The sequence below is a fragment of the Lissotriton vulgaris genome, chromosome 5, assembly GCF_964263255.1.
Source record: "Lissotriton vulgaris chromosome 5, aLisVul1.2, whole genome shotgun sequence".
Classification (NCBI taxonomy): domain Eukaryota; kingdom Metazoa; phylum Chordata; class Amphibia; order Caudata; family Salamandridae; genus Lissotriton; species Lissotriton vulgaris.
In genome coordinates, this window is record NC_141693.1 from 1,278,776,285 (window position 1) to 1,278,802,259 (window position 25,975).

Below are 25,975 nucleotides of genomic sequence, written 5' to 3' on the forward strand. Positions count from 1 at the left end.
ATAGTTTATCCCAGGTATTAATAGGTAAAGAAACGGACAAATCAGTTTCCCATGAAATCTCAATATGGGACTTAGGTCTTTCAATAACATTGGATAACAATAACTTGTATACAAGAGCGGCTTTAGGCCTGTGAGTTGAAAATAAGGAGTATAGAGGTGTAGAAGGGGATATAGATGGTGTGTGAGGCGGAAGGGAAAAAGTAGTTAGATGAGATTGTATGGCATTAACAATAATATCATATTTATTGAGAAAAGAGTCAGGTAATTGACAGCATGTTTGTAAGGTAGGAAAGGGAACAATATAGTAGCTGTGCAGTAACTGATGAACGAAAATAATACCCTTTTCTTTCCAGTATTTGTAGTAGAACAATTTACCTTTATATTTAAGAAATGTATTATACCATACAGTGGAGGACAAAAAACATTGAAGTGGAGAAAAATCCTTAGAACAAATGTTATACAGTAAGGTTCAGGAGTATTTTAAAATAGGACTAGTAGACAAAAAGTTGCAATTTGACATAAAGATTACATGTTGAAAAGATTAATCTTTTAATAAGGAGCGTTCAAAAAGGACCCATCTGGGAACAGGAATGTCCACAGAATCATAAGCTAATGCAAAAGATTGTTTAATCAAAAAGCTGAATGATAAGCTGTAAAATTTGGGAAACGCACACCACCTTCATCCTTAGGACGTATGAGTTTGTTTAGAGCAATTTGTGGCTGTTTATTGTTCCACAAAAATGTTGTACATGTAGAGTTAATTCCAGAAAAATATACATATGGAATTCTGATAGGAAGCATAGACAGTGTATATAAAACATGAGGCACAATCCTCATTTTAATGGTATCTAACCTGCCCCACCAGGAGAGTTACAGGGTGTGACCAAGTAAGGAGGAGTGATTGGATTTTATTTAGTAATGCAATTAACGTGAATTTAATTGCATCATTTAGGGAAGATAAAAACCAAATGCCAAGATATTTAATTTTAGAAGGACTCCATGCGAAATTAGTATTACTAAACATAAAGTGATAGCATGTAAAGTTTAGGGGCAATACTTCTGTCTTTAAGAGGTTGAGTTTGTAACCAGAAATACTAGAATATAATCGAACTTCATTAAAAAAATGGGGGAGAGATTGAACAGGATTAGACATATAAATCAGTATATCGTCTGCAAATGCAGATATTTTAGTTTCAACAGAGTTATGTTTGAAGCCAGCAATCTGAGAATTAATACAAATGCGCTCTAGGAATGGTTCAAGGCATAGGATAAATAATAAAGGGGAAAGGGGGCATCCCTGCCTTGTGCCTCTGGACAAAGAAAACGTTTTGGAGAAGTGATTATTAACAAAAATACTGGCTCGTGGACAAGAATACAAACGTTTAATATAAGAAATAAAAGAGGGCCCAAAACCAAACCATTGGAGAGTCTGAAACATGAATTGCCAATTAATACGATCAAATAACTTTTCAGCATCTTAAGACAAGGCTGCAAGGGGCGATTTATATTTTTTTCCAAAATAAATGATGTTAGCAAACATTCGAGCATTGTCAGATGCCAATCTACCCTTCACGAATCCAACTTGATCTTTTTTAATCAAAAGAGGAATAATAGTTTCAAGTCGGGATGCGAGAATTTTGGCCAAAATTTTACAGTCATAATTAATTAACGATATAGGGCGAACATTTTTACAATAAGAGTGATCTTTGTCAGGTTTAGGTATGATAACATTTAAGGCATCCATAATAGAACCAGATGCTTTTGCATCCGCAATAAAGGAATTAAAACGTTGGAGAAGTTTGGGGACAAAAATGGAATGAAAGGTGTTGTAAAACTCTACAGACAAGCCATCAGGTCCTGGGGCTTTTGACTTTTTTAGGGATTTGATAGCATTAGTTACCTCTTGAAGAGTATGGTCTTTCTCTAACGCGTTAGATTCATCAGGGAAAGATGGAGGGGAAGGTAGGCCTGAGAAGAAGGTGTTTAAATTGTGATTAGTGGGAAATATATCGTCAGAATAAAGAGATTTTATAATATTCATGGAAAACCTCAGCAATGTCTTCGTCTGACGATACTAGTTTTGTAGTTGATTCATTAGGAATAGGGCCAATAGTCTTACGTTCAGATTTAATTTTTAAATATTTAGCTAAAATTGTACCTGCTTTATTTTGCCCTCCATGGTATTCAGATGTAATTTTAAGCAAAATATTACATTCTTCAGTTGTTGCTAATTTGTTCAGTTTTTGCTTTAATCAAATCATGAAGGGCATCAGATGATCGAGAAGTAAAATATGTATGTTCTAAGCTTTTGAGTTTTTGTAGCTGATCTTCATATTTCTGCCTTGTGGATTTCTTGTTTTTCGATACATAAGAAATGGTGAAGGCACTAAAAGCAGCCTTAAAAGTATCCCAGTTATTAGGAACAGAGGTATCCAATGGATCATAGATATTAGAAAATTAATTAATAAAAGTGGTAGCTTCTTTGATAAAAACCGTGTCTGATAGTAAAAAGTGTTACGTTTCCATCGGCCAAATTGAGATGAGGTAAGTGAGAGATCCAAAACAGCGTGAACAGGGGCATTATCCAATATAAAAATGGATCCAATTTCAGATTTGTGGATAGAAGGGAGAAAAGATTTACTGGTCAAAATATAATCAATCCTAGAACGGGTGTGATGTACATTGGAGAAAAAAATAAATTCAAATAAATCAGGATTACAAGTCTTCCAAACATCATACAATGAACGAGAGGCAATGGCCGATTGAAAAGCTTTATGAGATTTATCAGGTTGAAATTTACAATTGAATAATCTTATCGGAAAAAGGATCTAACCATTGGTTGAAGTCGCCATCAACAATATTAGGGCAATCAATTGAAGAAAGTAGAATTTTAATATCATTACAAAATGTAGGATCTGGCTTAACAGGTCCATAAATATTTAACAAAACTAGCGTTTTATTCTGTACCACAATCTTTGCCATTACCCATCGTCATCATTTTGTGTGGATAAAATTTGTACTGCCAGAGCTTTATGAAACAATATAGCAACACCCCCTTTTTTGTTCGAAGCAGGAGAAAAAACAACTTGGCCCACCCGTTTCCTTTTCAACTTAAGAGACTCCACATCATTACAATGAGTTTCCTGAAGAAAAGAAATCTGAGAATTGAGTTTTGATAAATGAGACAGTACCTTTTGCCTTTTGACTGGACTCCCAAGACCATAGACGTTCCACGTGACAAAGTTACACATAATGGAGGGGAGGAAGGGTATAACACAGTTGGAGCTGATACACTTCAAGTATAAAACTACAAGAGAAAACACACCACAAAAAAAAATTACATATGGGAAATACTACAGAAAGACCCACATTACCAGGATACATTAACAATAAATAAATGATAGAAGACAATATTGATTAAATAAGGATGATTAGAAGAGTGAAGTATATAGAAAAGTATAGAACAGAAGAAGAAAAAAGAGAAAGAAAACGAGGAGGAAGAAATAAAAGGAAAAAAGACAGAGAAGAACAGGTAAACAGATCAAGGAAAAATATCCAGACCTGTAAAAAGAAAAAAAGACGAAAAATGACAAGCATGGTGACGCCAAAGGGCACGGACCTCAGAAGGAATACAAAGAAGATGAGAAGAAAGGAACCTCATGAAACTGAATACAGAACAAGTAAAACTATGAGCAACAAGTAAGCATGAAAGAGGGATTTAAAGTGACACTACTAAACCACAAAAGAGATTAGGTATTAGTGTCCATTCCACGTGGTGTCAGATCTTGAAGATAGAGTCTGAGTTTTTCTGGATCATCAAAAGAACGTGACCGACCATTAGGAGTAATCTTACAAAGACATGGATGGAGGATTCCATATTGGATGTTAAGGCGTCTCATATGAGGACGTAATGCAAGAAATTCTTTACGGTGTGCATTTGTTGTAGTAGAAATATCCTGAGAGATGAAGAGATTATGACCTGACGAAATAAGGCGACGTTTGAGTTTTACAGCTTTCAAAACCCGCATCAGCTCAGTGAATTCAAGGAAATGCATGATAATACCCTGTTGTTTAGAAGCATTAGGAGTAAGACGACCCAAACGGTGTGCTCTCTGTATATTGTGCGGATTTGTCGAGACCTGGAGATCAAGGATTTCTGGAAGGAGTTTTTGTAGGAAAGATACCATATCAGGACCTTCAATATTTTTTGTAGACGATACAGGCGTAAATTATTTCTCAGATTTCGATTTTCAAGGTCCTCAGCATGGATTTTTAATTTGTGAATTTCCTATTCTAATAATGGTATCTTAGTGTAAACATCCTGAAGGTCGCTGACACGTGTTTCCAAATCTAATACTTTGCCCTCCATAACAATCCATCTCTCCTCAATCTGTTTATGTTTTTCATTGGTCGTTGACATAAAAGGTTGAAGACCCCGAACTTCATCCAATATAGAGTCCAAAATTGGATTCCGACATGAATGTATGGGAGAAGGCGGGTCATTTTTATGCCTCTTTGGTTTCGTACCAGTAACAGAAGATCTAGCAGAATGAAGATGATTAGCCATATTGATATAAAAAGAAAGCAGCAAAAAGTGTGAGGAAAAATATGGTGTGTATAACAATTGTAGTAGATGAACCACAATATAATATAATGACAGAGCAGATATAGTTAGGTGAAAAAAAAAAATAAGATAGGATCCTCCAATCCACATAGTATCCTGTTCTCTACATGACGGTGGCTTAAGTCACACTTTCTATTTGCATTCTCGGCCAGATTGCGGTGGTTGTTTTCTTCTTAGACGTGAGTGGACAAAAGAGACAAGAAAATACAATCCAAGTTCCTCAAAAAGGTTGTCTGCGATAAACAGTAAAGCTGCTCTAATGCCTCACATCAATAAAATAAGACTTTCCTTTCAGCATGTGGTAATAACAAAAAACAGCGGTGTAAAAGATGCTGACATATGTTCAGGAGTTCCAAAATAGAAGAGCCATTTGAGAGACCATTGTATTTCATATAGATGAACAATATTCCAGTGTTAAAACAAAACTTCCAGTGCAAAGTGGTATGATGTGTCTGAAAGCTGCCATTTGGTGAGGCACACAGTAAGTAACACGAGCATTTATACAATGTGTTAATCTCCAGACATGAAGAGAATTATACAGGGACTGGTAAGGTTCTCTGCATCAGTCATGACACACTAACTCGTGCAGCACTTAAGAACAGACAAAAGGGATCATGCAGCTGTTTTAGAAAAGTGACATTTCGAGTGAAGCAGCAACATTTTCTTGAAGAGATTAGGCGCGATCGCTGCGACCTAAAATGGCGGCCGCACACGTCTAAGAAGAAAACCACCGCAATCTGGCCGAGAATGCAAATAGAAAGTGCGACTTAAGCCACCGTCATGTAGAAAACAGGGTACTATGTGGCAGCGCAGCAATTGCATAAAGGAAGAGCATACTGGTATTGAAGAGACAGCAGCTGAAGGAGACGCGGGCTCAGCGACCCGAAATGGCCGCCGCCCGCAGCTCAAACAAGGTGAAATCACCAGGAGCCCAAAGTTGCACAGAAATGACCGGAACACCTCCAAAAACCTATCTTCAGGTGCACCGCATCATCAAAGGTGAAAGTCAATTCTTCACTGCTCCGTAGTTGGTGAGTGAGGCTCAATATCCGAAAAAGAGTTCCGCGTCACTTCGGAGCTCACACAGGGTCCGCCATCACTCTTTGGCGCGCAAGCCACGCCCCAAACATGTTTCTTTTTAAATGTGAAAAAATGCTCTACATCAAAATATTGCTTTTTCTAAAAATGTCTTTGAAAAGTGATTTGCTGTGCTGTATCATCTTCTCAGCTTTTAAGAAGATTTTTATTTACAACAGTTTTTCTATTTTACTAAGTAGTGGTCTACTTTTTGTGTGTGGTTTTTACCTATTTCTAGTTTGTGGTGGTAACAGGCTTGAACCTGGAAAGCTGAAACTTTCTGAAAAGTCGTCAAAAGTAACCAATCTAGCAAAGTGTCATTTATGTAGATCAATCCTAGTTTTCTCAACAAAACTAATCCATAAAATAATAGAAAAAAGACAATAAGTAGGAAGAAATAGCAATTGATGGCAGCATTTGTATCTGTAACCTTTCTTGTTTGTAGGATGCATAGTGTTTATTGGCTGTACAGAAACTGATAGTACCCTTATCCAAGAACTGAGTTGCAGCTTATGTTCTGTTATTGTGTACCAAACACACCTTATTTTCTAAGGTAAATTGTAATGAGTAAAACACTGGTATGAAGGAAAGCCAGGCATTTTTTTAAAGTTCCCTAGATACTGAGTTTATTGCGGTTATTTGAACAACTCTGAATTTTGGGTTACCCATATTATTTTATGATGCAGTGGGCGTTTTGTAAAATATTTTCCAGGTCAAGGCATTTGATTATTTGGGAGTACGCATTAGCGACAAGCTGGTCTGGACATCACACATTGAAAAGTGTTCTCTGACCCTCTAACATGCAGATTTTGCAATAGTCCAGAGGGTTAGGGCGTTCCCATAACGACCGCTCTCGCCCATTCCGGAACTTCACAGGGCCAAAGGTGTAGGAGCAACCCTACACAGGACCGAGCAATTGGGGCTGGATATTTTGAAGGATCTAGCCCTTGCTGAAAATAAATTCATTAGGGCGATCCTGAACCTATCTGTGAATACTCCCCTCCTGCTGTTTAGACTTGATCTTGGTTTTAAACCTATCAGCCACTTTGCCATTCTCAGGGCTCTCCTGTTTAGGATAAGGATATGGAATAGTAACACACAGGGCCCGGTGAAGGAGGTCCTGGAAGAGCTAATGTCTCTGCAAAAACAAACCGGTCATATTAAGTGGTTTAACATGATCAAGGATTGGTTTTTAAAATTAGGGTGGAGTTGTATCCGGGAGGAAGCAGGGTCTATTACAAAATCAATGATTCCCCTCCTCAAAAAAAGGTTAAACATTAAAGGATGGTGTGGTTTTGAAATGTTTCTGGATGACATCGAACCCCAACCCCCCCCCCCCCCCCAAAAAGGCAAGAGCTCTGTATATCCAATTTAGATATGGAGCTCTCCCCTTAAATTCAAGAAGTAGTACCTGTAAAATGTGTGTGTGTATATATGTATGTATGTATGTATGTATACATATATATAATATATATATTCTGCTCACTATTTCGGGTTGCTTTGCCAGAAATCACAGCACTCGGGAGGGTAAATCATCAATCTAAAAGTTTATTTTTAGGAACCGCACAAACGCGTTTCGGCGTACTACCTTCGTCCGTGTCAATGACACTTAGTGATTGACATGTTAATAAAGTTTCTTTACATTAATGGACATAGACAAAGGACAAAACCTCTCTGAAACACTATAGGCGCTATCTTATAGTGTACATGAATGACATATGTTATGTTATGTTATTTATTCTTTTGTATAGCGCACCGCACGGCTACTCAAAAAGAGTGTCCCGGCGCTTTTTGGAAAAGGAGGGCTGCAACACAATAACATAACACCGTTAAAAAGAAAAGGACAGAAGGCCAAACAAATACATACAGGAAAAACAGGCTACTGGGTACATAACATTTCCAATACGTTGTTGTTAAATTCCACCTACAGATAGGTTTTTTACTGCCTACAATCCGAGGGTACACATTATTTGCCATATTAAGATGTCAAGTCATACAGCCGTGGATCGACAGATGTCCTGTCATACAGCCGTGGATCGACAGATGTCCTATGTCATCTTATAGTGTACATGAATGACATAACATTTCCAATACGTTGTTGTTAAATTCCACCTACAGATAGGTTTTTTACTGCCTACAATCAGAGGGTACACATTATTTGCCATATTAAGATGTCAAGTCATACAGCCGTGGATCGACAGATGTCCTATGTCATACAGCCGTGGATCGACAGATGTCCTATGTCATCTTATAGTGTACATGAATGACATAACATTTCCAATACGTTGTTGTTAAATTCCACCTACAGATAGGTTTTTTACTGCCTACAATCAGAAGGTACACATTATTTGCCATATTAAGATGTCAAGTCATACAGCCGTGGATCGACAGATGTCCTATGTCATGCAGTCCCCTTTATACGTGTCATTTATAAACCATTGACCAAGCCAAAAGCAAAACATTTTAGTTCATCTGGTCCAGAAAGATTCAAAAGGCTCACAAGACAATGAAATGGATCAGAAACAGAACACAAAACAAAAAGAATGTATCCCAATTTCTATATCTATACTGCATATCCATACTAGCACATGTACAGAAATCCAATTCTTTATGTATCATTCCTCGAGCGGATGCCTCCAGCATTCATCCCCCAAGCAATTCTTGTCCCAGATAATATCTATGTGCTTTATATCTACAACCTGTCACAACATAATCTATCAGTTCAATACAGTTAGATCAGGTATTTCATATTTCATTTACTAGATTACACACATAAGCATTAGGCTTCAATGAAAGTAGGACTATTTAGACTCCCCTCAGCATTATTTCCCAAGGTGGACCGCCATCTCCTCCCCGCTATTCAGGCCCCCAGGGTACTTCGTGGATAGATCTATAATATACCTTGACAAGTCTTCGGAGCCGTCTCAGTCTATCTCCACCCCTGATGTTTAATGGAACTGTATCCAGGCCAAAATACTGCGGCTTGCTTCTGTCCCTATTGTGCACCTCAGAGAAATGCCGAGCCACCGGGTAAGCTGTATCTGCTTTATCAATGGCCCTAAGGTGTTCTAAAATCCTCATTTTGAGTTGATTGATTGTACTGCCAATGTAGCGTAAGCCACATGGACAGACCAGGCAATAAACTGCATTTGGGGTACTGCAGGTGATTAATTTCTTGATATGCATCGTTCTCCCTGTGCCAGGTATCTCGTACACTAGGACTCTCCTGCTGCCTACACAGGCCTTACAGCGACCACAGGGAAAGAAGCCTTTCGTTTCCTGTAATGTATTGCTCTTCGGTGCGGGCCCTTCTTGATGGCTTGTTACAAGCATATCCCCATGCAACCTAGCTCTGCTAAAGGTCTCCAAAGGGTATGTTGGCAAATCATTCTGTAGTACACTATCCGTTTGAAGGATGTGCCAGTTTTTCTTCAGCATGGATCTTAAATCATTTGCCCCCATTGAGAAGGGGGTTATCATTCTGAATTTGCCTTTACTCATGTCGTCCTTACTTTCTGGATGTCTCTTGGGGGATTCAGCACTAAGAGTAGTTCCCTCCTCGCAATCTTTCTCACCTTACTTAAGGAATTTTTCAGCAACGTCTCCCCATACCCTCTCACTGCGAAACATGCTAAGCACTCCGCAGCAGCCGCCTCAAAGTCCTTGTCTCTTGAGCTATTCCTCCGGAGTCTCAATAACTCTCCATACGGAATGCTCTTCACTAGCTGGGATGGGTGACTGCTGCTGGCAAAGAGTATTGAATTGCCAGCAGTCTCTTTCCTGAATAGTGCAGTTTGCACCTGGCCATCCTCAGGTCTAGATACTCTACTGTCACCGGGCTAATAGTCCCCGAGAAGTGCAGGTTGTACTTGTTGTTATTCAGTACCCTGATATACTCTGCCACTGTATTTGCTGCCCCAGGCCATACAATGAATAAATCGTCGATGTAACGATGCCAGCATACTGCTTCAGCCCTATCATGTACCACCACACAGCTCCTGGGCACCTGCTCCTCCCACCAGCCAACGAACAAGTTCGCATAGCTGGGAGCAAAGCAGGTGCCCATCGCCGTCCCAGACCTTTGCTTGTACAGTTGATCCTCAAACAAGAATATATTATTGTTGAGACAAAACTTCACAAATTCCAGGATCATAATGTTGTGTTGTGCAAACCGCATAGGTCGTTGCTCCAAGAAATGCCGAACCGCCTCCAGGCCGTGACTATGTTCTATACATGTATACAGACTGGTAATGTCCAGCAACATCAACAGATACTTAGAGTCCCTTGTCATATCCTGGATCTTATTCAGGAAGTCCTTGGTGTCTTGTACATAAGACCCTAAAGTTATCACCAATGGAAACAGAATATTATCTACAAAGCTGGACATATTCTCTGTAAGGCTGTTGATGTAGGAAACAATAGGGCGTCCTGGGGGGCATGTATTGTTCTTGTGAAGCTTGGGAAGGTGATAAAAGGTGGGGAGCATCGGATGATATATATATATATATATATATATATATATATATATATATATATTTACATTTATCAGAGACCAGTCAATAAATATATATATATATATATATATATATATATATATATATATATATATATATATATATATATATATACACACACACAAACAAACGGAGACTCCACACGCCACTTCCAATCATTACAGATCGGCGAAGCAAAAGGAGAAACTGACCACAGGATCTAGTTTCAGCAGATTTTAATGTGCAGGTGAGGCAACAACAGCACATTATACAACATATATATATGGAATGACTGGTCTCTGATAATACACGTGAATGTAACCTTTGAGGTGTTCAAATGTGGGAACATGATAATTAAGATGTCATAGAAATCTGTCATGATTACAACTGCATTGTTTATGCTAGAAACGTGGGGTCCTTTTTTTTAACTCTTGTTAATTAGCAAAGGAGCTTATTTTTAAAAGGTAACATGCAGGACACCACTGTGTGTGATTTAATATTGAAAAAGAACCAGCAATATCAGATTCTTTGGTATATTTAGTCCCAATCTTACCTTAAGCACTGCATGTCCCACTTTGCCTGCAAAAGCATGCCTGGAAGAATCTGTAAGGGATACTGCACCCACAACTTCCTTACAATAATGCTTTTTAGCTTCCCTGTTACCACAGATTTAGTTACAAATGAGGTTCAGTAGCAAGAAACAATTGACACATTTTTTTATAAATCTAAGTTGTTTTGATTAAGGAAAGCAAAATGCATTATTTGGTGTATGAATCAGCCGAGAGTGTGCATGTTAGCCCAATTTATAAAGAGCTGCAGCTTTCTCTCTTAAGTGACTGCACTTTACCGTTTTGGTGATTAAATGGGACAAATGCATTTCGACCGATTAGTACTGAAAGGACAAATATATGTAGAGCAGACCCATTTCACAAGCTACATGTCTGAAAAAGTCTAAATGGTATGCTTGCACCATTTGCTGCAAAAAAGTTTTGGGGTCATTTTAGATAACTTTGAACAATCGTTCTACTTGTAAGCACCTTATAAGGGTCTCAGAGCTCTTAACTTTTTTTTTTTAACTGTGGCCCGGTGACCCCTCTGAGTCCATGAAGCCTACTCGGGTTGTCCGAGGGCTGCTAAGAAAGTTAAATAATATTAAAAGATTGATAAAATGTATGTAAATAAAGAAACAAAATTGAAAGTTGTGAAATGTTCTGTAAATGTGAATACATTTGAAATTGGAAGCTACAACTTAAGTTGGTATGCCCAGATTGTTTTATGAAGCAGTGCAATTGAATACAACCGAATACAGTAGAGACAATTACTGGCATAAATTGAATTTAGAAAGCTCCAACTTTCCCTTTGAAATTAAACTAAATATATATATATATATATAAATATATATATATATATATATAAATATATATATATATATATATATATATATATATATATTTGCTTGTGAATTAAATTAAATACAGCATTGTTTGTGTAGTTGTTGGAGTGCTTGTTTTTGTATTTTTAGTGTACTGTTTTACAGTTCAAATCATCAAAAATGCTTAGATCAGGGTACCCAGCTTCCAGTAATGATTAAGTGGGGTTCCACAGAAGTCAAAAGGTGAAGGCCCACTGTTCTAGGGTGCTGCTTAATAAGCCTCTAGAAACTTCAGTGTGAGATGCTGTTGCCTGCTTTAGTTATGAACATTTTTATACAGAGATTGAAGTTATCCAGATTGTAACTGAGCCTTTTAGAGACCCAGTAGATGGACTTTAAGCCATTGATAATTTCAGTAGAGAGCTATTGTTAAAGCAACATGCGCCGCGGCCAGGGCGACTGACTCCGAAATCTGGGGATCACGGTTCGATCCCCGGGACTGCCGGCAGATTAGCCCAGCACCATGTGACTCTGGGCAATAGCTTGCTTAATCTTCCCGACGGCCCCCAGCGCCTAGAGACCCTTACGGGTGATTGAGCGCTTTACAAATGTGGATTATTATTTTTATTATTATTACTTTAATGGATCTGTTGTAGATGACCACAGTTGCCATCATTCCATATTTTATACATATTCCCTGGAAAGTAGCTATGCCAAATCATAACGTACATTTGGTCTAATTGGGCCAATCCACCTATAAAATCTGATTTTTGTTTCATACGTTGCTACATAAATTATTTTATTTATACCCCCACATAAGACCATTTAAGCAGAGAGAAGCTTGCCTTTCACAACCTCATAATTGTTCCAATCACTGAAAGACAGAAGACTCTGGCATTGCATTGATTTAGTAATTAATGTATGCACATCTGCCTATGTCAGCCTAGTGCCAGAAGATAGTTGGGGCAGGTCTGTGTTAGGGAGACAGTGACTACGATTAAAAACAAATGATATGTATAGAAATTGAACCAAATGATCTCTCTAATTCATGCATAACGTATAGGTTAAATTCTCCCTGTTTGCGTTGAAGCTATGACTTTTGAGCTCTAGGACTATATTGGAGAGCAATTTTATAAGAGACAATAAGACCGGGGGAAGGTAGACCAGCGGGGCGGGGAGGGAGTTGCCATAGTTTTTCAAAATACTCTCAAACTACAGCTACTTGACACAGTGCTCATGTACTGGGCAGAGATCGCAATATTCAAAATCGAACTCCCTCACGGGACATCTGGAAAGGAGCCATCGTGTATCATGCTGCTGGTCCTAAGAAAGATTTCAGCATCAAATTAATTGAACTATTAGCTACTTATGTGATATCCATGCCTATTTTCCTTTTAATTGGAGATTTTAACCACCACGCTGTTTTACCATCGATCCAGACACCTCTAATCTACTTTCTAATCTTAACATGCTTCATCTCCATTTCATAAACACAGACACCACACACTCAGCGGACCACACCTTAGACCTCCTATTCTCAAATTCTAAGCACATACACATTGATGTCCCTGAACCTCTCACCTGGTCAGATCCCATTTTTTTTTATTGCATTTATTGATTTTTCTAGCAAACACAAAGAAGACATATAATACAAAAATAATGAAGACAATTTTGTGTATTATTGTCAGTGTGTCAATTTTCTTGTCATTCCATTGTTGAAAGCAATGTCAACACCCAAAGATTAAAAAAAGAACTTACATTACCATAATGGAGCATATGCGATCTACAGTAGAATATAGTGCACAGAGTACCTCATGTAGTATTGTATTCTAGTCGGTGACTACGGGTGAATAGGATCCATAAAGAGGCATATTTATAACCATGTACCGGCGGGTCCTGGTTGTTTAATTAAGCGGAATATGCATACCCTTGTATCGCCCCACGGGTCACACATGTCCCCCCAGTGCGTCATCTAAAGAATTAATCTGCAGGTTGTCTTTGAGTGGTTGCCAGATATCCCGAGGACTGGAGGTAGGCGGTATCAGTGTAGCACAAGTATCACTCATGGTGTTACAATATATACATTCCCTAACCCAGTCTTTAATAGTTGGCATTCGGGCTCTACCCCAGTGCAAAGATACAAATGCTGAAAATCTTCTGACGCTTCGCTTGAGGGGTTTGATATAACTTAACAGTGCCATCATTTGCGAGGGTCTGAGTATGAATTCAATCATGAGGGATAAATGGTTAAAAATATTCTCCCAGTAGTCCCGGAGGGGTGTGCAATCCCAAGCAAGGTGTGCGAAGTCTGCGTCTGGCATCTCACATCTGGTGCATGAATTCGCGACAGTGGGGCTGATTCTGGCCATCAATTTAAAAGTAATATATGCTCTATGGAGATATTTCAATTGTATCAGTTTGTGTCTATAGTTATTTGATACATATCGGGTTTGGGGAAACAGTTGGGCCATATTGCATCTGGCAGCATTTCACCCAAATCCAGTTCCCAAGCCTTTCTAGACTTGAATCCCACTAGTGGTCGCATGGATTGCGATACATGATAGAGGTGGGAAATGAGGTGTGGGCTATCAGTGGATTTAATGACTAGTGTGAGAGGGGGAAAGTCAGCTGGTTCTGCAGTAGTATAAGGCCATGCACTCTATGCTATGTAATACAAATCTATCCATGTAGATAGCGGAGCCCCTTGCTGCCAAGTCAGAGACCGTGCATAGTCAAGTCTCTTTAAACAGGTCTCCCACAGTACTAAGCCTAAACCCGTCTAGCGTCCGTTTAGTGAGAGTTTCGGTGGTAACGATAAATTATCGAGTAGTGGTGTATGAGGGGAGTATAAAATGTCATATTGCAAATACCGATGCAGTTTGGTCCATGCCCAGCAAGTTGTGGATACTGTCTGTATTTCCATATCGGTAGAATTGACGAGAGTGCATGCGGGTACGCCTGGGATCTTCCGGGTCTGAGATATTGTATGCGAGCATTGGGGTGATACCGGAAATATGTGAAATAGACCTGAGCTACCAGATAGTAGAGGTAGAAATCCGGAACACCGAAACCTCCTCGCTCGTACGACATTGTGAGAGTATCCCATCTGATTCTGGGTGGTTTACCCTCCCACACCAGTCGTATTAGTATAGAGCGTAAAGTGGCAAAAAAAGCAGTTGTCAATGTAATTGGAATATTTATAAATAAGTATAGCAGGCGTGGGAGTACAACCATTTTAATTATGGCTATCCGGCCGGCTATAGAAAGAGGGCGTTTAATCCAACGGTCCACCTGTGATGTAAGGTGGTCAATAGCTTGCCTGTTGTTGATGCAGATCACTTAGTCTCTGCAGCAATGTAAATAAATGCCAAGCTATTTAGGGGAGAGATACACCAGTGCAAAGGGAAGTCAAAGAGTTCTTGGGTAGTTGCAGGCGTCAAAGGCAAAACTCTCCGACTTTGACCGGTTTATGACTAGGCCTGAATGTACACCAAACGGACTATCTCTCTTAGTAATGGAGGAAGGTTTTCTGCCTGGTGTCGAACGAATAACAATACATCATCTGCATAGGAGACAATGAGTGGACCAGTGTGCCCCTGTGGAGATGACGCTCCTGCATATCGCAGGCTAGTGGTTCCATGGCTATAATAAACAGTAGGGGTGACAGTGGACACTCCTGTTGAGTGCCACGTGACAAAGAAAATGGCGCTGTAAGTATCCCATTTACTCTTAGGTGAGCAACTGGGCTGGAATACAGAAGGCAAATCAAGCTAAAAAAAACTATGGGAATACCCAGTTTCTGCATTGCTGCATATAAGAAAGACCATTCCAAGGAATCAAATGCCTTCTCGGCATCTAGCATCTTAATAGCCGCTGGGAGCGTGGGTTCCATCTGATTTATCACAGAGAATACTGTACGCAAGTTGATAGTTGTGGATCTACCGGGAATAAACCACGCCTGGAAGGGGCATGGTACCCACCAGTAGTGCGAGGCGAGTTGCTAAGATTTTAGCGAGAATTTTATAGTCCTGGTTTAGCAGTGATAGCAGTCTGTATGACTGGCATTGGACTGGGGATTTACCCGGCTTAAGAAGTAGCGTTACTATGGCTTCTCGCATAGTTGGAGAGAGGGACCTGCCTCCCATGGTCTCTGCATATACCTCCACCAATCGAGGGGCGAGTATGTCTTGATAAGCCTTGTAAGAATCCGCTGTGAGGCCGGCGGAACCAAGGGCTCGACTACTAGCCAACTCTTTTATTGCCTGCCGCACTTTATCTGTGTCAATGGGGGAGGCTAAGAATTAACATTGCCCATCTTCAAGCCAGACCATAGCAATTTCTTGCAGTAGTCCCTCAGGGCCTGATAACCAGGTGGGGATTGCGTTTCGTACAGTCGCGTATAATATGTCAATAGAGTTTGAGTGATGTCAGTGTTGGTAATCAGTGGGGTCTCCTCTTCCGAGTCCATTCGTGTAATGTACGTCAATTGGTATTGTGGGCCAAGTAGTCTTGCAAGTGTCCTACCCGGCCTCTCACCCTCTCCATAAACCCTATCCTTGGCATATTTCCCTAGGCCTTTAACTTTCCTAGCAGCTGCGTTGTTGAATTCAACCATAAGCGCCGAATGGGTACAAAAAAAGGCTGTGGAGCGATCTGCAAGGGAACTGGTGTCCACATCTTTTAGTTTCTGTTCAATTGCGCTCAGCTCATTACAAATTGAACGGAGCACCCCCGCCTGCTTAGAGATACTGACCCCAAGCACCACCTCCTTGAAGGCGTTCCAGAGCATAAGTGGGGAGTCAACCGTGCCTTCATTAAGTTGGAAGTATTCCTTAATGGCATCACCTACTTCACTGTGAAATACTGGATCCAAAAGAGCATAGGAAGGGAACAGCCACAATGGGAGCTGTGGAGGGTATGAAAAATCGAATACAAGGAGGACCAGGGAATGATCTGAGATTGTGCGAGGTAAATATTCAATGTCACGCACATCTAGCATCAGCTGTCTTGTAAGGTACCAATAGTCTAAACGGGACCAGGTCCCCTGTCGGGCTGAATAAAAAGAATATGTATTGGTTGTATGGTGGTGTGTACGCCAGAGATCCTCCAGTAAAGAAGCACGTAAGAGGTTCAATAGGCCTAAAGTAGAGCCCGGTTTCGTGGTTCGTCTCAGGACAGTAGTGTCAACAGCAGGGTCAAGTGTGAGGTTAAAATCTCCCACCATCAAAACAGTGTCAGCACCCAATTTGTCAATACATGCGATGTGAACAGAGTAGGAAAGAAGTCGGCGAAATCTGTGTTCGGAGCATAAACATTTACTAGCAACAGTCTCACCCCCTAGAATACCCTTGGCGAGGACATATCTACCCTCAGGGTCAGTAACTACCTCAACAGATCGGAAAGGGAATGGACAATGTACTAAAATGCATACTCCCCGTGAGTAAGTGCTACAGCATGAGAATAAATGGTCTCCACCCCAAGTGGATGCAAAACTGTGCGTGGGAAGTGGAGCATGATGGGTCTCTTGTAGGAATGCAATTTGGATAGTATGCCGAGCCAGATATGCTAATATTTGCCTACTCTTTTTGGGAGTAGCCAAGCCCCTAACATTCAACGAGAGGTACCGGAGGCGAAGTCCAGGACTAGTACCACGATCAGTGGTCATTTTCTCAACTGTATGAAAAATATCAAGCTCCAGAGGTTAACAGTGTACACAATCTGGATTATAAAAAAAATATAATGCTCCATACCAACAACCATTATGACCAACATAGTCATATAACAAGAACATCCTTTCAGCCCATTCCCACCACCATCGGATACACAACAACAAGGCACCTAGTGAATCCCAATATAAGAAGCCCAGAAAAGAGTGAATAGAGAAGAAGAAAAAAAGAGGATAAGAAGAAAATGAATAGTCATCCTATGGGGGATGGCAACGCTCAGTGGAGCCATCAGATTATATAATAAACACAAACAGTAATTTCCACTTAACCAACATCATTCATAAGGTTGACAATCGGCCCCACAAGTGTTTGTAAAGGGCACTTCAGACAATTTGGCAGAGCCATGATATTAAGATACGCTTGCACACAGTCTATCCGCCTCAAGCAAGCAAAAAGTAAATTGCGGTGTATACAACGTGGTTCATGCATGGAGATACCAGTTCCCCCTGAATCAGGAAATCAGATGTCAGGCACTGCGCCGTCCTCTCGCCGTTGCGACGATGTATATGGTTCATGCTTCTTCCAGAACTTCGCTGCTTCATGTGGTGAATCGAAAATATGAGTTTTACCACCTATCTGAATGCAGAGCCTGGCGGGAGAATGCATCGCCCTTTTGACGTTCGCCTTTTGGAGGGTGCTTTTCACATTTATATACTTGCGTCTGGCCTCCTGCACCAGCGGTGTGAAATCCGGGAAAAATGGAAATAGTGGAGCACTGGTAAAGAAGTGTTCCTTGTTCCCTGGCTAGTCTAAGGGCCATATCACAAGCGCTGTAGTTGAGTGGTTTTGCAAGTTTGCCAGGAATGAGCGCAGGTCCCAAAGTCCAATGGGCTTGCTTAACTGCAAACGCCACGGAAAAGGTGTCTTTCACGAATAGATCCACCAGGACTGCCTCAATGAATTTCGCCATAGGCCCGGTGTTTGTGGATTCTGCGATTCCTGCAACACGGATATCACTGCGGCGCAAATGTGTCTCCAAATCTTCGGTTTTGCTGGCTAGTTGCTTGAGAAGGGATTCCGAACGTTGAAGACGTCGTTGCAGGGAGGGTTGTGCATCCTCCAAGTCAGAAATATGTTGCTCTGCACCCCCTATGCGAGTGTCCTGGGCCTCCATGCGGACATGAATATCATCCAGCCCGCTGGTTAATGTATCTAAGCGGGTGTCGATAGCACGGAAGCCCGCTTTTAGTTCGACCATTATAACCGCAGTGCCCTCCAGTTGGCCCCCCTCCTCACCAGCAGCATTACCAGATTCCTCTCTTCTGGGGGTTTTGCCCCCATCGAAGTCCAAAGGGCGTTGTTTGGGGTCGGAGCGACCCATTTTTTAGCTACTGGTGTTGGAATGTGGCACCCCAGTAGAAGTGTAGCTATAGCTATCGGTCACCAGTACTGGTCAGGTAGGAGATTGGCCCCAGACAGTGATCACATATAGGTTATGGTGCGCTCACTACGACTGATTGGGGAGCAGGACGTCGGTCACCAGCCAATGCACAGCACAATGAGTGCTGGGTACTTGATCCTCATTGGGTTCCCAGGAATCAGCAGTGTGTCTGTATTGCTCAGGCTGCAGGTGAAAGCCAGACCCTTTTAGCGAGTGTCCTGGTTAGGGGACATCGCTGGTTAGAATCCTAGAGCGCGCCAGCCGTCTGGTGCGCACTAAAAATGGCAGCCAGAGACAGCAGAGGTCGAGCAGTAGTCAGCAAGGGTTAAAGGAATTAATTAGAGCCCCCGGTGTAGGGTATCTGTGGGCTGTACAGTACCGGAGGTGCAAGGCTACGGTGCATAGGGCTGCATGATGTTTACAGCTGATCCCAGCAGATCGTCATCATCAGATCAGGGCTGGGAGTCGCCAACTGCTCTCCATGGCGCACATGAATTGAAGGCGCTCCTCTCTGCGGGTGATAACGATGTCGAGGTTATGCCCGACTCTGAACCGGCAATGCTGTAGGGGGGCCTACGTCCCGCGTGGTGGCAGCGGCATGCATTCAAAGTGGTGGTCCCAATACCCGAGCCCAGGACCCTGCCCCCAGTCTCACCCGAGTCCTCTGGCGACTCGGGGCCTCCGGAGGCCGCATCCAGTCCGGGCTCGGCCTGGGACTGGTTTAGGCGTCAATGAGTGCACAGGGCACCATACATCCCTGGTTCGACTGGACGTGGTCAGGCGGGTAAACGGACAGGATGGCCCTGGAGCTCCGAAGTAAGGTGGCCATCACGGTCGCCAGCTCTAAGCCCGCCCCCCCAACCCTCCCCCCAACTAAACACATCACTTTTGAATCAAATTTAATATCTCCTTGAAATCTGCCTCTACAAAATCTAAAACCGGGGAAAAAGGGGAGACCGGCTGTTTGCAGCAAGCTTTCAAACTTCTTTAAGACAACTGATTTGGACAATCAAGCAGACATGAAAGCAGCCTAGGATATAGCCGCCCCCTATAGAACCCACACTGCCAAATTGTCCCGACCCAGTGCCCCGTTGTACATGGCAGAATTGAAAATCGACAGATTAATTTGTTAGATATTGGAACATACATGGAGGTCTTCGAACAACGCCCTCCACACATACCAATGGGAAAAAAATGCTAGGTGCATATCATGCAAATATTAAACCAGCCCAAAAACTTGCACATTAAGCAGAATTGAACAAGCAGGAAACTCCTCTAAAAAGTTATTTAAAGTATTAAAGAAGCACTCAATCTCCTTGCCTGCAGCTCAGCAACAAAAGCTTCCCAAACACTCTGTGATTCCCTAGCTATCCATTTCGAAACAAAAATAGATCACATTTATCGCAACTTTCATAATCGCACTACGGCGCCAATATACACGGAATTTGACCATTCTTCAAGAAACAATTCTCGAGCTATATTGGAGAGGTTTGAACCGATCGCTTGCAATCAATCACTAGCTCTTTTAGCTCCAACTAAATCTGGCTCCCCAGTGGACTTATGTCCCCCCGACATCACAGCTATGCTATACACCTCTCTTGCACCATTGGTAACATTCTTATGTAACTTCTCTATCATCCATAACAGTGCCTAAGTAATAGAAAGCCACTTTTGTCACACATATCTTTAAAAAAATCACAGGCCAGTTCCATGGATGTTGCAAACTACTGCCCGATGTCTCTCTTTCCCTCGATTAGCAAATTGTTAGACTCTCATATTAATAGACAACTTTCTTCCTACTTCGAGATACATCTTCTGCTGAACTCTTCTCAATCTGGCTTTCCTTCCACTCACAGTACAGAGACCCCCCCCTTGTAACAGTAGTTGACTCTGTTAACCTCTCCTTAGACACTGGTACGCCAGTTATTCTAGTTCTTCCCAATCTGCCAGCGGCATTAGATACTGTGTCTCATCCCAACCTGATTCAAAAACTTCATGAGATGGGAATTCGTGGCACTGCACTGAACTGGCTAACTGACTTTTTTCTCAAGGACAGGACTCAAAAAATGTATCTTTGTCCTTTCCAATCTAAGTCTCTGTTCCTGGGAAGGGGAGTGCCTTTAGGCTCGGCCCTAAGCCTCACACTTTTTAATATCTACATCTCTTCCCTTGCTCAGGTGGTTAAGTCCTGTGGCTTTGAAATATTTTCATATGATGACGACACGCAAGTGGTCATCTCCCTTGGGCCAGATATAGAGAATGTAAAACTGTTTTACGACATGCATGGGAAAAATTGCCACGTGGATGTCTCAGAATTGCCTTCAGTTAAATGGTGACAAGACTGCGGTTGTATTCTTTGGAAAAGGGCAGTCCCTTTGGACAACTGGTTGGTGGCCCCCAGAGCTTGGCCCATCTCCCTCTCCCAAAAGTCCAGTGAGAAATTTTTGTATTTATTGTTAGACAACAAATTATCGATAAAAGATGAAGTAAAAGCTACCTGTGGCACATGCTTTGGTTAATGCGCCTCCTTTAGAGGGTTTTCCAGTGGCTCCAGCTGACTTCCTAAAGACCCTCGTCCGGGCCCTGATAATCAGCTGCATGGACTATGGAATGAGCTACTCATGGCATCAAACAAATCCCTCCAATCGAAATTGCAGCTGGTAAAAAATACTGCGGCCCTTACTGGTTAACTAACAGCCACTGGGCACACCTTCAGTCCCCCTGCTTAGGGTCTTTCACTGGCTGCCTGTAAAGAAAAGAGCAATTTTCAAACTGCTCGGTCTGACCTTTGGTCAGGCAAAGAACCTAAATATCTGCTGGATAAACAGGTCACTTATCTTCCCCAAAGAAATCTTAGATCAAGATGCCAGCTTCTCCTCCACCCACGTCATATTAGAACATTAAAATATGACAGTGGGTCCTTTCCATATCTGGCTCCCCAGCATTGGAACATGCTTCCCCTTCATATCAGGACATGCACTGAATTTTCAGGCTTCAAAAGACATCTCAAGACTTGGCTGTTTTAAGGGTTGCTCCCCAACTAGCCCACTATCTAAGCGCTGAGATACCCCCTAAGGGCGAGTTGCAGCGCTATATATCAAGCTTCTTCTATAACAATTACATAATCTTCCCTTTTCTTTATGAAAGTTTACCTGTTCATCTTGATCAAACATATAGCTGGCCTGACACAGATGTTTTAATTTGCACCAGGCGTATTTTAGTGATCCAATGATCTTTTAACTCCAGTTGCCTTAAGGCCTGTTCTAAGTACCTTGCCCATGGGTTTCTGGAGGCAATGCTCTCTTTTTGCTTAGAATTCCAAATAAGATACTAAAGAGAATCTGTAGTTGATTACATACTTAGACAATACTCCATAAAGTTGTCCTTGCCTGCTAGGTCTTGCTGTAAAAGACTAACATCTAATGTCAGTTGTGTTTAGCTAATTATTTACTGTAAATTGAATATTTTCTTGAACATATTGACTTGGGCCTTAAGTAATCATTCTTGAAACTATCATGGATATTCTATGAGCCGATAGCCTGAAAAGGAAGTAATTTCTCTTTAATTGCCCTCATCATTGGGATTGCAGTGTGCATCTCAAATTTGTTTTTCATTGTTTTCTCAGTTTGGTTAGATGATATTTCGGCTTCATAAGAGATCTTACAGCCACACCCCTAGATACTATTATAAGCAAATAATATAGACCATATTTGTTCCAATGTTAAATTAGCTGTGTCCCTCTGTGCTCTAAAAAAAAAAAACTTTAGCTTTGTTAATGTTTGAAGTGTCTTCTCTTTATTTTAAAACTCGAAGACAAGTAGTGATATTTGTAAGCCTACTTAAATGCAGTCCAGAATAGCATACAGAAGAAATTGGAGATGCTTATAGAAAAATCTGGTGTTGCAGCCAGGTCGGTGGGGAATAGGCTGAAAAGCAAAGGGGCCAAGACATGCTCCTGTTTCAGACCCCTGTTAATTAAAGCAGGGTCTGAAAATCTAGTACCATCACTGTATTTTCTCCCTCAAGGCGACTCATCAGTCATCAGCACTGAATTGTTCTGCCCATGCATGGGATCTCTGAGAACTTTGTGCATTTGTTTGTGTGTATATATAATCTATTACAGAGGTGGCAATAGAACCTCTTGAATTTTTTTTTTCTTAATAACTTTGGCGCCGTTCAATGAACCAGCACTTACTGTAAAGAAAAACGTTATTTTGCTTTGGGACTTTCTTAGCAAGGTTTGTGCAGATCCATCAAATGGTAGTCAACAAAAAATGGGGGCAGGTGGACATCCAAATTTGCAATTAACCATTTTAAGTCCCTTAAAGCTCTGCTTTTTATTGAACAGAATGTGTGATTGGAATGTTGATTGAGCAGAGGAGAGCTGGTCACTCACCACAAACACAAAGCTGAAACTGGGATGGAGGGATAAAGGACGACCAACAGGTGGGAACCCTGGGCGACACTGTTGTCATATCTCGAACCATCTGTAGGCCAGATGTGATTAGAGGGGGCAATAAAAGTTCTCCTCAGCGCTTCTGTACCTGTTGCTTTTTCATTTTAATTTGTAGAAAAGAGATTGTGGTCCTCAAATTTATAAAAGCTAGTGTTCTTCAATAGGAAGGCCTTGTAATGTATTGTATTTGTCCTCAGGAATTGATTTGGAAATGGCACGCAAAGAAGAAGAACAGCTGCTCCTTCAGGATGCACGGCAGTGGTTGAACTGCAGGAAGATAGAGGATGTGAAGCATAAGCGGTCTGGAGCTACGGCTTTGCATGTGGCAGCGGCCAAGGGGTACTTGGAGGCTATGAGGTGAGGACTACTGTTTTTCTCGTTTTTTTTACCGTGCTTGCCTCGACAAGGGTTACCATCTCTCCCCGTGTGTGCAGGACACATGTTTCTAGGCATGGGCTTTTCTCTTGGCCCTGTTGACTTAAATGATTCATTCCAAAACGAAAGCTCCTATGATTTGGTTGCCAAATATAAGCGAAGCATGGTATTTTTCCAACTTGGAGTAAGGTGGTCAATGATTCTGCTAATTTTTGCTTGTAGAAAGAATACTTTTCACAGGCGACAACTTCTACAGCTGCTGTTGGCAAGAGGATATTACGGTCTTTATTTAATGTTGGGGGCCTGGAGAGGGACTAATTCTTTGAAATTGTTCACACCTAAAACTAAAATGTATATCACTGCCTTCCTAATACTTTGATATTGCTGTCTTACTACCAGCTGCAATGCTTACTTTGACATTGATGTACAATCTTGCTTTAATATAGCTTAAAATTAAGCCATGCATTTCTTACTGAGGCTACACAAATGTGAAAACTGAAGGAATCATGAGTTAATGTAGTAAACACACTTTGCTGAAGAAATCAAACTCCAGATTTAATTTTTATTTTAAAACCCAAAGCAAGCATTTAGGTAAAAGTCACCTTTCATGATTAAACCTAATTATTATTGACCCACCCCATAAAACTGCTTAATGCCTCAAAGAAATATCGTCCTCAATATGCCTTCAGTACATAATTCTGTACCAAAATATTACTGATTACTTTATAGGAAAAAATTCGGCCTCATATAGCTCTCTGAGACATAGACACCCCCCTTCCCTATTAGTGACCCTTCTCTTAAATCCCCATATGTGTAATATTCAACAGGAAACCAATATCATTTTCAGATTGTCATTTCTCAGCATATTACACCAGTTCACAAAACATGAAGCTTACCTATAGCTTTTATCATGGATCTTGCTTTCAAATTTCATAAATCAGGCCAAATTCTTCTCCGGAAACCCTATTGTCCATGATTGGGCTCCCCACCTTGTGAAACGAATCCAACACTTACAACCAAATTTCAGGAATATATTGAGTCATAGAAATGGTTGAGTCCTTTTTGGTCTGGGAGTAGCAGAAATATTGCTACCCATCAAATTATAGATGATGCGCTCACAATATTTGGTTTCAGTGCTCTTCCTCTTGAACTTTTGTGCAGCATTCCACAGTTGACCCTAGGACATTAATCTTCACCTTACCCAGACCAGAGGGTTTGGGACAAGATGCTAAAGTTGTTCACCTATTTTCTCTCAGGTTGCAGCCACTTTGTCAAGATTAAATCGAATTATTCCTCTCCTCAAATGTACCAAGGGTTGAGTTTTGTCACCAACTCGTAGATTTTATCTACATGGGATAGAATGGTGACGGTCCTAAATAGCTCCTTTTATCAGCGTATTGACTGCACCAAACTATACCTAATGGGTTGAACACAAAGGATGTCACCTAGCAAGATGGGTTTCTTGATGTTATCTAGAAATGTATCTGTCAAAAGCAGACCTATTCCATCTCCTTCAAAATCATCCCTGTGCTTTCATCTGCGTGCAGTATTCTGTACATAATGCTAGACTAGACTCATAACCTCAAAACACACAGAATCATTTAAAGAATTCCAGTATTTTAACACTAACTGCTATGGAAGAGCTTTTCTTCCACTCAACTTGTGACTGATATTCCTGACTGCTCCTAAGTTGTTCTCCATTCTTCTGTTATCCCTATAGCTGGACTAAAAAATGTACCCATATTTTTTTTTAAATTGACCTCCCTCAACCTTCCTTCTAATGAAAGCATATATTACCTACAAACTTCTCTGCACCACTTTCAGTGGCATTAAACTATAAAGGTCGATCTAGCTTTCTCTTCAAAATGTTTTGTTCCATACATAGTCCTTCAAACAACACCAAAAATTGCTTCAACTTACTAAACATGTTCTTCAAGAGATCCAAAACATCTGCTCAAGCATTCTAAACAACTGCCCCAGAATTTGGGACTCTTCCCCGATGAATATGAGATTGTCTTTTAGGTGTATTCTAATTATCTACCTTGTGTCTTTATATCTGATGTGTGGAGTCCTATTCCCAGCGTGTTGATATAAATTGCGTATCCTTGTTCTTCTGTCTGTCCTTGATTGTTTCATACTCTTCCTAAGTTTACTATTTAAATTTTAGCTTATGTTCCACTTTCATTTATTAGCTTATTTGATTATCGCAAAGCATTCTTTTATTATGAGGTTGCACACCTTGTATAGAAGTTACAAATAAGTTAAAAAAATTGTTTTTGTTTGTGTATGCTACTTACTCCTTTTTTAGGCTATTGATCCAGGCTGGGTATAACCTCAATGTACAGGATGTTGATGGTTGGACGCCCCTCCATGCCGCAGCGTACTGGGGCATTAAAGAAGCCTGCACTATCCTTGCCGAGGAACTCTGCAACATGGAGATCAGAAGCAAACTGGTTAGTTTGTATTGAAAG

The 25,975-nt window shown here is 41.0% G+C and overlaps 1 protein-coding gene across 7 annotated transcripts in view; it reads left to right on the plus strand.

The window, feature by feature from the left end:
- PPP1R12B (protein phosphatase 1 regulatory subunit 12B) overlaps positions 1-25,975 on the plus strand; it is an 880,212-nt gene that overhangs the window by 200,652 nt on the left and 653,585 nt on the right. For all 7 annotated transcript variants that reach the window (XM_086923137.1, XM_086923132.1, XM_086923136.1 and 4 more), the window contains exons 4-5: positions 23,327-23,486; positions 25,813-25,957. In XM_086923137.1, coding sequence (XP_086779263.1) covers positions 23,327-23,486; positions 25,813-25,957 — 305 coding nt within the window. The remainder of the gene's footprint in view (positions 1-23,326; positions 23,487-25,812; positions 25,958-25,975) is intronic.